The sequence below is a fragment of the Mus caroli genome, chromosome 5, assembly GCF_900094665.2.
Source record: "Mus caroli chromosome 5, CAROLI_EIJ_v1.1, whole genome shotgun sequence".
NCBI classification, from domain to species: Eukaryota; Metazoa; Chordata; class Mammalia; order Rodentia; family Muridae; genus Mus; species Mus caroli.
This window is the reverse complement of record NC_034574.1, coordinates 58,759,198-58,774,390: the sequence shown is the minus strand read 5'-3', so window position 1 is coordinate 58,774,390 and position 15,193 is coordinate 58,759,198. Positions and strand designations below refer to the sequence as shown.

Here is a 15,193-nt window from a genome sequence, read left to right as displayed (position 1 = left end):
TTTACTTTTATTGGTGTGTGTGTGTGTGTGTGTGTGTGCATGCGAGCTTGTGCTCTACATGAATGTAGGTCCCCTCAGAGGCCAGAAATGGGCATGCAGTCCCCTAGAGCTGGAGTTCAGCATGGGTGTTGGGAATCTACCTTGACTACTCTGAAAGAGCAGCTAGTAGTCTTAGCCACCAAACCATCTCTCACGTGTATGTGCAGATATGAACATGTATATGAAAATATACATACCCATGTGCCAAAATATAATTTCATTCAAATAGAAAAATAAGGGGAATTATTATCATCTGACCACTATGATTATTTCAAATACTATCCCTCTTTTCACTTCCCCAGTTTAAATTCTGGCTGTGTGCAAGCCCTGCATAGTTTTTTAAAGCTTCAACCACAAGAATTTCACATTGAACATGGAAATTTCTAGCTTCTTTCTTAAGAGGAAACTGAAAGTGTCAAGTGTCACCCCTCCTCCCCTCCCGTGTGTGTGTGTGTGTGTGTGTGTGTGTGTGTGTGTGTGTGTGAAGACAGAGGTTCTCTGTGTAGCCTTCTCAAGATCCCTCTTGGAGTAGAGAACAAGCATTTATTGAAGAAAGAGAATTCAGGATCGACAAAAGAAAGGTTAAATGAGGATGAATATTTTTAGAATAAAGTCTCAAAAATTAAGGAACATTCAAGCTGCAGTCATGTGGGGGCCTTGGAGCAGAGAACATTTTTTTTTTCCTGTTAAGCTGGTCAGACTGGCTTTGACCAGACATCCTGAACATGGTACCTTATGGCTTCAGCTTCCCAAAAAGCTGGTACTACACCTTGTGCCCCAGGCCCTACTCTAAAACAAGTATTTTGAGAAGAATCTTAACTGTATAGCATGTCTGACCTGGTATTTGCTGAGTAGATCAGCCTGGCCTTGAGCTTCTGCCCACTGAGATTGAGGGTATGAGCCACATCCATCTTTCTCTCTCTCTCCTTTCTTTCTATCTATCTATCTATCTATCTATCTATCTATCTATCTATCTATCTTTAGACCAGATTTCTCAGTATAGCCTTGGCTTTCCTAGAATTCTCTGTAGACCAGTAGTATGGCTTTGAGCTAGAGAACTACTTGCCTCTACCTCCCAAGTGCTTGGATTTAGATAATTTATTTTTAATGTTATTTTAAAATTTACTTTGTGTGTTTGCATCTGTATGTACGAATGAATGTGTCTATGAGAAAGAGATCTGAGTGTGTACATGCACGTATACCGTGTTGCATCTGTGGAGGCCAGAAGAACGCTAGTGGGAGTCGGTCTTCTCCTTCACAGTATCTTGGTTCAAGCCCGGGCCATTAGGCTCACAGAGCATGTGCTTCACATGCTGAGCTCTTCCCTACCCTACTTTCAAATACAGCGTTGGAGCCACTTAGGTCAGAGAAAAGCAAGTAAGCTGTGTATCTGTGTGAGCACACACATACATGTACCTGCGTGTGTCTCCAGGCCAGAGGAGGATGTAGGATTCCTTGATGTGGAATTATAGCCAGTGTCAACCACTTGACATGGTTTCTGAAAACCAAACTTGGGTCCTAGAGACAAGCAGCAAGGGCTCTTAACCATTGAGCCATTTTTCCAGCCCTATAAAAAAATTCTTTTTTTTAAATATTTATTTACTTATTATATGTAAGTACACTGTAGCTGTCTTCAGACACTCCAGAAGAGGGAGTCAGATCTCATTACAGATGGTTGTGAGCCACCATGTGGTTGCTGGGACTTGAACTCAGGACCTTAGGAAAAGCAGTCGGCGCTCTTAACCACTGAGCCACCTCACCAGCCCCTATTAAAAAATTCTTAATTTTACATGATAGGTGATTAAAAGCTAATAATAGAAAATACCCCTGGACTCAGTTTGGGGCCTTGACATCCTAGCAAAGGGTTTTGTGGTGTTGTACACCTTTAAGCACTCAGGAGACAGGCAAACAGATCTCTGCGAATTCAAGGCCAGTTTGGTCTGCACAGCCAGCTGCAAGCTAGTCATAGCTGTAAAGCGAGATCTTGTTCAAAAAGAAAATTAATGGTTTCAGTGTAGTGTGCCCCTTGGATGTTCTTGGACATCTTAAGAGATTGTGTCTTAGGAAAGAGTTTTTAAAATAGATTATGCTCACGTACTAGAGTAGTAATATCTGTGTGACTCTATTACTATATAGTTAGCAGTGTATACCCTGTGCTGTTGATAAAAGCAGCAAAGCTCTTGAAGGAAAAGAAAAGCATTAAGTTCTTTTTATATAAGCCCTTAACCTGAGGCATGTTAGTTTTAATATCCCGTTCTAAAATGTCTGAACATTAAGATGGGTGCTGCAGTGTTTTGGCAAGGCCTTAAGTGCAGAGTTTGTATTTTTAGGTTTCACATAAAAGGATGCAGAACCAGGCTGTTCCTCTGGTGCCTCTGGGGCATGAAAGTGGATTAGAAGAAGGTTGCCATTTCTGTGCTTGCCCGGCTCTTGAAATGAGTTGATCTGAAGACTGGCAAGGTCTGCTGCTTTGCTCTTGATACTTACTGCTAGTTGTTCTTGATACTTATTGCTGGTTACAAACAAGCAAGTTTGTTTCTTTAAGGAATCAAATCCCAGCCATAAGCGTCATCCTCAGAAGCACACATAGTAGATTTACTGTCTCTTTCCTAACCTCCACAGTTGATGAGGCCATTAAATTAGACCCTTGCAAAGGCGAACTTAGGTAGGTTGAACCCAGGAGGCTGGCTTGAATATTTGTCTTTAACGGCCGACTATAAATTTATTAACACTGGACATTTTCTTCACTAGATATAGAAACAGCTGCCAAATCCACCAAGAAAAGTCCTGGTGGAGAGAGGCTGACCATTTCTGCAGCACTGGGGATGGCTCTGCTATGTGACAGCCAGGGTCATTCAGCTGCTTTTCCTTACTAGGAATTGTCTAGGAATGGCTGGGCTTGAGAGCTTGCTGTGTATATATATGCCCATCTATCCCTTTTACTATACAAACTGATGATCATATACTACAGTCAGGTTGCTGTCTCAGATAGTAACTTCATTAGGAAAGTACTGACACTGTAAGTTGAATGTTTTGTGTATTATTTCCAAATGTAAAAATTTAGAGTGGCTGCTTCTAAATAGTCCTTACTTACCTGATGTCATTGTCCACTCAGGGCCAGTTTTGTTTAAGCCATATGCAATTCCTTCAGCTTCTCTAAATTATCTTGGTTTGTTGTTGTTTGTTTGTTTGTTTGTTTGTTTTTGAGACAGGGTTTCTCAGTGTAGCCCTGGCTGTCCTGGAACTCACTTTGTAGACAACACTGGCCTTGAACTCAGAGATCTGCCTGTGTCTGCCTCCCACATGCTAGGATTAAAGGTGTGGGCCACCACTGCTGAAAGATTTAAGTGTGTGTGTTTTTGACTTTTTAAAGGATTGATTTATGTAGCTCTTTATGTGTGTGCCTTTGTGACCCATGGAGACCAGAGGGCATTGGGTTCCCCAGAACTGGAGCTCCATGTAGTTGTGGCTGTTGGGTACTAATCTGGGTCCTTTGCAAGAGGGTGAGTGCTTAGCCACTGACCCTTCTCTCCTAGCCCTAGAGTGTCTTCATGACTTAGGCCTTTTGTAATCACTTGCACCTTTTTGTTATATCAAGATGTCCTTGGATTTCTGATGTTCCTGCAGAGTGCTGGCATTTACAGGAATGTTCTAGCATGCCCTTTCTGTTGCTGAGGTTGGGGGTAATCAAACCCTGCATGTTAGACAAGCCTAATGTCAATCAAGCTACGTCCCTAGCTCTGCACATTTAAGGAGACCAGTAGTGGGCTGGTTTTGTCCTTAAGGAGCAAGCCCATTCCTTTGAGGTTGGCATTGTTGCCTAGCATCAAAGATGTAAGCTAAAGAGGCAAGCAGCTTTAGCAGCAGGAAAGGTGAGAGAGCAGGGCATTAAGTGCTCCATCAAAGGCCTCTTTGAGGCTTTCTGACTCAGTGGCCCTGCTAAGGCTTGCCCAGCACAGTACAGCTTCATCTGCTGTGAAGCAAATGTGAGGTGAAGTTGGTTACATTGTTCAGCTTCTGCTGCAGAGTTGGCACACCTTGTTTCCTAACCAACTGTGTGTCCTGTCCATCCCCACCCCACCCCACCCGTGGTTTTTTTTTTTTTTTTTTTTTTGAAACAGGGTTTCCCTGCCCTGGAACTCACTCTGTAGACCAGGCTGGCCTCAGACTCAGAGATCCTACTGCTGCTGCCTTGTGAGTGCAGAGACTAAAGGCGAGAGCCACCACCATCTGCCCCCCCCCCAAAAAAAAAAGGGTTATTTAAAGATGGCAACCATAAAGTGAAGGCTTTATGGTAGAACTGAGAGCACCTTTACCCCTTTACCTGTAGAAAGCTGTGTAGAAGCATAGCACTGTTAAAGAGTGTCCGGGTCTAAAACTGCTCATTCACATGGAAGCCAGTCGAGATGAGCATAACTTAAAACCCCAGTCTGTGGATACATTCCTAGCACATATGTATTTCTTCAGTGAGTGCTGTGGCTGAAGCTGTGGGGAGGTGTTGAGGCGGTGACTAAGATGGAGTCCTTGGGAGGAGAGGCAGGTCAAGTTGGAGTTTTGTGAATAAATTGAAAGGCAGACTTGAGAAGAGCTTACATTGGTTGATGGATGGTTGGGGGTAGAAGGAAGTCTCTCTTTTCCCTAGTGCCTTTCAAGTGCCTCTGTGCTGAGAGGCTGGAGAGCTGGGTGTGATGGACGGCACACACCCGTAATCCCAGGACTTGGGAGTAAGAGCAGAGTTCACAGTTGTGCCCTGTATATCAAGTTCAGACCAGCCTGGCCTACAGAACATGCTCTTTCAAAAGTTGTCTTTTCATTTCACTCTGCGTTTCTGGCTCATGAGTTACTGTCAAAGTTGTCCGTGATTTTGCTTTCCTTGTCTGTCCTTCGACACGTTCCCAGTCATGTAACTTTACACATGTCAGTTGTGGACACTGTCGTGGTCCTTTGAACTTTCAATCACTTGTGCGTCTAGAGTTTATTTTGCTATGAGGGTTGTGGGTAGGAAGCCGGCCCTTCTCACACTGTTTATGTAATTCACCGTCTTCATATGCATCATTAGCAATGATCTATTCAAAGAGCATCATGTCTACAAAGTCCCTCTCCTCCCTGTTCCTCCCCTCAGCCCTCCTTTGTATACTGGGGATTAAGTTTAAACCTTACCACATGCTATGCAGACACATGCTCTGCTGTTGACTAAAGACCACTGTTGAATTTTTGACACCAGGTCTTGCTAAGTTGCTTAGACTGACCTTAGAAGTTTCTCTGTGTCCTGTCTCAGACCTACCTTAAACTTGCATTCCTCCAGCTTCGCATCCCAGGTAGCTGGGGCTGCAGGCCTTCATTGCTAGGCTTGGCCAGACTTCCTTGATGTATTCTGGTTTCTCTCCTTTCAGCTTGCTTTCTATTTTTTTTTTAAGATTTATTTATTTATTTATTTATTTATTTATTTATTTATTTATTTATTGCATATGAGTACATCACCATTGCTCCCTTCAGATACACCAGAAGAAGGCATCAGGCCTCATTGCAGATGGCTGTGAACCACCATGTGGTTGCTGGGAATTGAACTCAAGACCTCTGGAAGAGCAGTCAGTGCTCTTACCCACTGAGCCATCTCTCCAGCCCCTCCTCTCAGCTTTGTAAGGCACAGACGAGGTGATTTTTTTTTTCATTCAAAATAAGCTAGGGCAGCTCTACCATGGTGGGCTCCACATTGCTCTTTGAATAAAGACCTGATGCTCACTGTAACCCAAAGACCCTCTTCAGCCTGACTCCTGTTGTCCCCCCTCCTCCTGTTCACAATTTTATTTGAAGTCAACCTTCCTCCCTGCTTGGGTTTTAAATTAAAGACTCTTCTAGGCAGCAAAATGAGTCAATCTCAATATTCACTTAATTTCCTATCACTCAGGAAAGTTTTTTAAAAATTACCTGATGGGGTCTGGAAAGATGGCTCAGAGGTCCTGGGTTCAATTCCCAGCACCTACATGGTAGCTCACAACCATTTATAACTGTAGTCATATAGGATCCAATGCTCTCTTTTGGTATAAAGATACAAAAGCAGACAAAACTGTGTGTACATTAAATAAATAGATAAATAAATGAATAATCTTTTTAAAAATTGCCCTAATGTACCCCAGCTTGAAACATGCTGTTGTATTTAATAAGATTTATTTTATTTAAGTGTGTTTGTGTGTGTGTGTGTGTGTGAGAGAGAGAGAGAGAGAGAGAGAGAGAGAGAGAAATATGCACTTGAGTGCGAGAGAGAGAGAGAGAGAGAGAGAGAGAGAGAGAGAGAAATGTGCACTTGAGTGTAGGTGCTCATGGAAAGCAGAAACATCAGAACCCCCTGGAACTGGAATGGCAGGCTGTTTGAGCTGCCCAGTGTGGGTCCTCGGAATCAGACTCCTTATGCAAGTCCAGTTTATGCTCTTGACTGCTGAGTCATCTCTCTGGCCCGTTTTATGCATTTTTATCCAGTTTCTAAAAATTGTTTTAGATAGAAGGATAAATCTGGTTGCTAGTACTCCATCCCAGAATCTCATTTCTTCTTGCTTTTCAAAGTGTAACACTGAGCTCGGGGTGGCTTTAATCCCAGCACTTGAGAGGCAAAGGCAGAGGCAGGCGGATTTCTGAGTTCGAGACCAGCCTGGTCTACAGAGTGAGTTCCAGGACAGCCAAAGCTACACAGAGAAACCCTGTCTTGAAAAAAAACAAAAACCAAAAACCAAAACAAAGTGTAACACTGTATCTCTGGCTGTTGTCATTAATTTTAAAAAAATTATGTTTCTTTATGTATATGAATGTTTTGTGTGTGTGTGTGTGTGTGTGTGTGTGTGTGTGTATGTATTCACATGGATGACTGGTCAGAAGAGGGCATTAGCTCCCCAGGAACTGGGTTTACAGCTGGTTTTGAGCCACTCTGTGGATGCTGAGAATCAAACCCCCATCCTCTGTAAGAAGTCAACCTTCCTCCCTGCTTGGGTTTTAAATTAAAGACTCTTCTAGGCAGCAAAATGAGTCAATCTCAATATTCACTTAATTTCCTATCACTCAGGAAAGTTTTTTAAAAATTACCTGATGGGGTCTGGAAAGATGGCTCAGAGGTCCTCGAGTGCTCTTGAACGCTGAGCCACCGCTCCCACCCCTGTTGTCATTAATTTAATTCCATAAACATTGATATTTTTAAAACCTCATTTTTCTTTCAGGTTTTTTTTTTGAAATTTTTTTATATATGTATGTGTGTGTATCTGCATGGGTTTGTGTGTATCATATCCATGCAGTAGGCTGCAGAGGCCAGAAGAGGGTTTTGGATCCCCTGGAGTTGGAGTTACAGGCAGTAGTGCGCTGCCCACTGTGGGTGCTGGGAATGGCACTCAGGTCCTCTTGGAGAGCAGCAAGTGCTCCTAACTACTGAGCTCTCTGCCCTCTGCTCCCTCGGGTTTTGGAGAAGACTCTGTCGCCTAGGTTACCTTCAGACTTGCTCTGTACTTCAGGCTGGTTTCAGATTTCTGTAGCCTCCTTATTTCTGTGATTACACACATGCCATGGTGCTCAGCCAATCTTCTTTCTTGTTAGCATAATGGTTGCTTTAAAATTTTAAATTTTCAGTAGCAAATAAAGTTTAGGAATAAAGTAATTAAGTAGAATAGGCAGAGCCAGTTAGAGCACCCAAAAGACACTTACTTTACAGAAAGTGGGGCTGGTGGCAGAAGGAGCCAGTAGCTTGTATAGGTTCATAAATCATACGATAAAATTGTAATTATTCCATATTAATAAGGTATATGCCATTAGTAGATACTACTTATAGCTTATGCAGTATATGAATTTTCCATAACTGAAGAGAAATTCAACAGTATTCTTTGTTGTTGTTGTTGTTTGTTTGTTTGTTTGTTTTCGAGACAGGGTTTCTCTGTGTATCCCTGGCTGCCCTGGAACTCACTCTGTAGACCAGGCTGGCCTCGAACTCAGAAATCCGCCTGCCTCTGCCTCCCAAGTGCTGGGATTAAAGGCATGAGTCACCACTGCCCCGCTTTCAACAGTATTAACTGTCTTTTTCTTTATTTCTAGGTTTAAATAGCTGAGTAAGATCAAGCTGGTGACCATGGCTGAAGGAGGATTTGATCCCTGTGAATGTATTTGCTCTCACGAACATGCTATGAGAAGACTCATCAACCTGGTGAGATGAACAGATGAGTCCAGTTCCCAGCTGATCTGGATTCTTCCTGGCCCTAGGGGATCAGTGTCTCTCTTAGTTATGTTTCTACTGCAGTGGTGGTCATGACCAAAGGCAGTTAGGGGAGGGAAGGGATTATTTCAGCTTCCCTCATAAAGTTGAGGCAGGAACTGAAGGAGAGGCCACCCTTGTAGCCCACGTCTTGCTTATTAGCCCATTCTCCTAACAACCCAGGACCCAGCCCAGGGGGCAGCACTGCCATGGTGGCCTGGGTCCTCCCACATCAACCATCAATCATAAAAATGCCCCACAGACTTATCTACAGGCTGATGTAATGAAGACATGTTCTCTGTTGGGATTCCCTCTTCCCAGATGACCGTGACTTGTGGGTAATAGAGAAGAAACTAGCCAGCACCAAGGTTAATAGAGGATTTTCTCCAGAGAGTCACTAAGAAGTATTTGATAGTGGAGACTCTGTGGTCAGTTACGAAAACGATAAAACACTTGCCAGTACTTGTTTTATTAGAGATGAAAACCAATTATTCTCTTTATTTCTGTAGATTTCTTTTAAGGACATTGGCCATCCTGCAGTGTTAACCACAATCATGCTGAGCCTGTTGTATTCATGCTGGAACAGATCATTGTTTTTAGTTATGTGGAGCTTGCCATAAGTCACCCCAGTAAGAATCTCTGTAGAAAGCATTTCTAGACCTAGTAAGTTATTTGACAAAGACATAACAAAATTACTTTTTTGATCTGGGCAGTGGTGGTGCAACATCATTAATTCCAGCACGCAGGAGGAAAAGCTGACGGGGAACTTGATCTGTAGACCAGGCTGGACCAAAGCTCACAGAGGTCTATCTGCCTCTGCCTGAGTGATGGAATTAAAGGCATGCACCACCATCGCCTGGCTCCAAAGGCAGATTTTAAATTAAGAAATTCGGATAGTCTTATTGATCTGTGTAGTATGATTTAACTTAGAGCATTTTAAGACCCTCCTTGTTCCTAAGCGTAAAACTAATACTGTTTATATCAGAGTGTGTACTTTTTACAGAAAATTGAGCACTATTAATAATAAAGTACTTTAAAAAATGTATTTAGGGTTCATATGCAGGGCCTCATGTACAATAGGTAACATTAACTTTAGGATGGGAAGGCCTTCCTGGCCTGTAGGTGGCTTTGGCTGAGGGGCCATCTCTGTGGAGCTGCCTAAAGAGGCTGGAGAGGAGGTGCTGCCACTGTGGACAGCTCCTAAGGAACAGCTTCTTCAGTGGTATTTTATGAGAGCTGTAGACTGAGGTAGGAACAGAGATGAGCCACCATGGACAGCTCTTGTGGGGCAGCTGTGATGGCTGCAGGCTGAGATGTGTCACAGTGCTATCAGGAACACCATTTTTGACAGCTACTGTAGGGGCATCCTAGACTGGGGCAGGAAGGAGGGGCCTGCTGCTGTTTAGATGGATTTTGAAGTTTGCGGCTTAGGGACTACAGTCATAATTTTATAAATAAAACACAGACATGAGCTGGAGACAGGGTTCAGTGATTGTGTATTTATTTTTCTTTCAGAGAACCCAGGTTCATTTCTCAGGTTGTGAGGCAGTCATGACCACCTGTAACTCTAGCTACAGTGGTTCCAACATCCTTTTCTGGTCTCTACAAGCTCCTGCATTCACATGCACACACCCGTACACAGACACACATACATGTATTTTAAAAAATAAACTCACTGTAGACCACGTGATTGAAGATAATGCTCAACAGAATGCTGCCTGTAAGAAACTCACCTGTGAGGACACAGAGTAGAAGAGTAACGAATGATGACATATCAAGCAAATGGGATCCAAAAGCAAGCAGGAGTGGATTAAGTATAAATAGATTTAAAGACAAAACATGTTACACAAAGGAGGTTATTATGTATTGATAATAGGATTGTTTGTCAAAAATGATGAATTTGTATGCACTGAGTAGGAACACCTAGTTTTATGAAGCAAACACTGGTAGAAAATAGGGAGTCTCAGTTACAGTGTAATAGCGGGTAACTTCAGTAACTTTGTAAAACTAGAAAAAATTGTAAAGCTCTATGTGGAAGCACAAAAGACCCAACAGTGGCCAAAACAATAGTTAGAGGCATAAAAGCAGTTTCAAAGCATTCTAGAGAGCCATTGTAGTCAGAGCAGCACAAGCAGACACGTGGACCGACCAGGGAAGCACAACTTGAAGTCATAGTCTTCTGTTAACTGGTTATTAGCAGAGGTGATAAATCTAACACGTGTAGATTAAGGGAGCCAAGGAGACGGCTCGGCAGTGAGAGCAGAGCATGGCTGCTCTCAGAGAAGCCCCTGCCCCAGCACCACAGAGCCGCCCATGCACAGCCATCTGTAATTTGAGTTCTCAGGCAACCTCTATGGGCACCACATGCACATGCTCCACAGACAGACAAGCAGGCACACACACACACAAATACACACACACATGCACACACACACACACACACACACACAAATACACACACACATGCACACACACACACACACAAATACACACACACATGCACACACACACACACACAAATACACACACACATGCACACACACACATATTTAAAAACAATTAAGAACCCTTGTATAACTTCTTATGGAAAACTGATCTCCATATAGAGAAGATCAAAACTAGGCATTTATCTCACCAAACAAAACAAAAACCAAATTTATTTGTCTATTGATTGATTGATTGGTTTTATTTTTTTAGAGGTTTTGGTTGGTTGATTAGTTTTGGGTTTTTTGAGACTTCTCTGTGTAGCTCTGAGTGTTCTGAAGCTCACTCTGTAGACCAGGCTGGCCTCAAACTACAACATGCTGGGATTACTGTAAAGCCTAAAATGTATTGAAAACTACTGGAGTTGAAATTAGGGGAAGCTGTAGGGGCTGGAGAGGTGACTCAGTGGTTGGGAGCACTGGCTGCTCTTACACAGAACGAGAGCTCTGTTCCCAGCATATCCACCTGTAACTTGGTTTGACATCCTCTTCTGACCTCCAAGAGCACCAGGCACACACATGGTGCACACACATGCCTGCAGCAGAACTCATGCACATAAAATTACATTCTTTTTTTTTTTTTTTAATTAGGGAAACACTTGAGGGAAACGGCAAAGGCAGATATTTTCTGGATGACTTCAGAGGTGGGCTGAAGAAATGGCTTGCCTAAGAGCACTTACTCTCCCGGGGGCGGTGGTGGCGCACACCTTTAATCCCACCACTCAGGAGGCAGAGGCAGAGGCAGGTGGACCGCTGAGTTTCTTTATAGGCAGGGCTATGAAGAGTGACCCTGTCCAGAAACAAAACAAAAACCCCACAACAAGAGAAAGATTTTATTTTGTTTATGTAGATATGTGTGAGTCTGTGTTTGCACACGTGAGCTCAGTTCTCACAGTTTCCAGAGGCAGGTGTTGGGTCCTCTGCATCTGGGGCTGGGTGGTTGTGAGTTGCCCAACATGGGTGTGGGCTCCACCTCTGGTTCTGTGAAAGAGCAGGAAGAATGCTCACCACTGAGACATCTCTCCATCACAAGTTTCAACAATTATAATGAAGCTTTGTTACCTTTGATTTCTAAATTGATGAGATTTGTTCTTAGCATAATTTAAAAATTATTTAAAAAGTTACAAATATAGAAATCTTGGGTGGTCCCCTTTTTATGGACATAAACATTAATCAGGTTACTGTATTTTCATTGCATGGCTAAGTTTTAGTATAAAGAATGTAAACTTGTTCATACATTTTATTATCAACCTACAGTGCTGGGTTGTTGGATGTAAAGCAAGCAACCGTCTGTTATAAACCTAGCGTTTCAGAGCTGTTTGCAACTGCAATACAAATAATGCGCAGACTGGAGTGCTCAGGAATTTAAGGTCCCTCTCCTTTCCTCCCTCCCACATCGCTGAGATGTGTGAGCATTGAACATTTGTAATTCAGCTGCACTTTGGGGGTTGCGTATGTTTCTATTTGTTTGGGGGATGTTTCAAAATTTGTGTATGTGGGGGTGGTTAGAAACATTTTTTAAATGGTAGCTGGCAAGATGGCTCAGTGAGTTACATAGCACAAGGACCTGGGTTCAGATCCCAGGTACACATAGAAAACCAGACATGCTGGACCATGTCTGTCACTCCCTCCCCAAGCTGTGCCATGGGGACAGAAAGTGACGGGGCCCTGCAGCATCACTGTGGACTAACTTGGTCAAAAAGTTCCAGGTTGGAGCTGGTGAGATGGTTCAGCGGTTAAGAGCACCAGCTGCTCTTCCAAAGGTCCTGAGTTCAAATCGCAACAACCACATGGTGGCTCACAATCATCCATAACAAAAATCTGATGCCCTCTTCTGAAGACAGCTACAGTGTACACACATATAATAAATAAATAAATCTTTAAAAAAAAAAAAAGTACTGGCTGCTCTTGTGAAGGTCCTGAGTTCAATTCCCAGCAACCACATGGTGGCTCACAACCATCTGTAATGGGATCTGATGCCCTCTTCTGGTGTGTCTGAAGACAGCGACAGTATACTCACATATATAAAAATAAATCTTTAAAAATAAAACTGAATTGGAGAACAGTAGAGACCTTGTGTTATCGTCTGGTCCCAGTTGTACAGGCATAGGCAAGCAAACGCATGCACCGTCACACACTGTACCAATCCTCACAATGGACTGTGTCCCTTCTTTCTCCCAGTGTAATCCTTTAGGCTTCATTTATTAAATCCTTTCTGTCTGTCTGTCTGTCTGTGTCTGTCTGTCTGTCTGTCTTTTTTGAGACAGGGTTTTACTATGTGGCCCTGGCAGGCCTAGAATTTGCTGGGTAGGATAGGCTTGTCTCCAGTGCTGGGCCTAAAGGTGTGAGCCACCCTCCCTGGCTTGTGAAATGTTTTCTAAAACAAGGTGAATGAGCATAGATGCCCTGTGAGTCCTTTTCAGCTGAAGTACATGCTTGTTGTGTCACATGCAGTTTTATTTACCATATAAATGCACAGACAGCAATACCACACCATGGTCTAAGTCGGCTTTTAACTGAAGGCAGAAGTAGCACTAAAGCTATTTCCTTATAACTATCTACTGTGGGTTTTTGGTTTTGCCTTTTAATTTATTTCTTTACAGCCAGGAAAAGCAAAAAGCAGCCTTGAGAAGGACCTTTTCTGTTTCCATTGAAACTGCTCACTCTCTCTCTCTCTCTCTCTCTCTCTCTCTCTCTCTCCCTCCCTCCCTCCCTCTCTCTCCCTTTCTCTCTCTCATTTGAGTACACTGTAGCTGTCTTCAGACACACGAAAAGAGGGCATCAGACCCCATTACAGATGGTTGTGAGCTACCATGTGGTTGCTGGGAATTGAACTCAGGACCTCTGGAAGAACAGTCAGTGCTCTTAACGACTGAGCCCTCTCACTAACTTAGTAGTTCTCTTTTTAAAGATGTATTTGAAGGTGGACCATAGTGCTGCATGCACACCTTTAATCCCATTATTTAACAGGCAAGTGGGTCTGAGTTTGACACCAGTCTGGTCTACATGGCAACTTCCGAGCCAGCCAGGGCCACATAGTGAGAATCAGTCTCAGGAAAAAGAAGAGAAAAGGAAGGAAGGAAGAGAGAAAGAAAATAAATAAAATAAAAATTATTTTAAATTGCCAGGCAGTGTTGAGTACACTTTTTTAATCTTGGCCCTTGGGAGGCAGCTGCTGGTAAATCTCTCAAGTTTGAGGCCAGCCTGGTCTACAGAATGTGTTTCAGGACAGCCCCTACTACCCCCAAATTTGTTTTAAGTTTTTTTTTTTTTAGGTGTGTATGTTTGAGCTGTGCATGTGTGTTTGTGTGTGTATGCATACAAAGAGGTGTGTTTTTAGGTGTGTATGTTTGAGCTGTGTATGTGTGTTTGTTCGTGTGTTTTGTGTGCACAGGGGTGTGGAGCTGTCTTCTGACACTGAGTGTCATCTTCATTCCCTTCACTTTATTTTTGAAGATTTAATAGGCCGGGTAGTGGAGGTGCATGCCTTTAATCCCAACACTTGGAAGGCAGAGTGAGTTCCAGGATGGCCAGGGCTACACAGAGAAACCCTGCCTTGAACAAAAACAGAACAACAACAACAAAATTTTTTTTAAAAAGATCTTAAAACATTTTAAAGTGTGTGTGTGTATGTATATATGTGTATGTATGTAGTGCATGTATGTACATACACACGTATATATGTGTATATATTTATACATAGTATATAAGTATATATTATACATACACATAGACACACAAAAAACATACACGTGGAAAGGTTGGTTGATTCTGTTCTTAAGACTTAAGAGTCTCGTAGACTTGTTTCCCCTTGGAATAATCTTGAGTGTTCAGATGATTCCTTTTAGTTTTTTTTTTGTTTTTTTTTTTTAAGGTGTGTTTATTGTATTTATGGGTGCACTATAACTGTCTTCAGACACACCACAAGAGGGCGTCAGGTCCCATTACAGATGGTTGAAAGCCACCATGTGGTTGCTGGGAATTGAATTTAGTACCTCTGGAAGAGCAGTCAGTGCTCTTAACCACTGAGCCATCTCTCCAGCCCTCCAACCCTCTTTTATTTATTTATTTTTAAAGACTTATTTATTGAATGTATATGAGAACACTGTAGCTGTTTTCAGACACAACCAGGAAAGGGCATCAGATCCCATTAGAAATGGCTGTGAACCACCATGTAGGTTCTGAGACTTGAACTCAGGACCTCTGGAAGAGCAATCAGTCCTTTTGGATTTTTTTTTCCCCTCCTTTTGGATTCTTAAGGATTAAGATATATATCTCATGGCTGGGTGGTGGTGCATGCCTTTAATCCCAATAATTGGGAGGCAGAGGCAGGTGGATCTCTGTGAGTTCGATGCCAGCTTGGTCTACAAAGCTAGTTCTAGGACAGCCAGGACTACACAGAGAAACCCTGTCTCGAAAAACAACAACAAATTAACAACAAATATAT

At 42.7% G+C, this 15,193-nt stretch overlaps 1 protein-coding gene across 2 annotated transcripts in view; it reads left to right on the top strand.

Annotated features, from left to right (window-relative positions):
- Positions 1–15,193, top strand: part of Smim14 (small integral membrane protein 14) — a 45,862-nt gene that overhangs the window by 16,367 nt on the left and 14,302 nt on the right. For both annotated transcript variants that reach the window (XM_021163061.2, XM_029477511.1), the window contains exon 2: positions 8,107–8,215. In XM_021163061.2, the coding sequence (XP_021018720.1) occupies positions 8,141–8,215 (75 nt within the window). In that variant the 5' untranslated portion in view covers positions 8,107–8,140. The remainder of the gene's footprint in view (positions 1–8,106; positions 8,216–15,193) is intronic.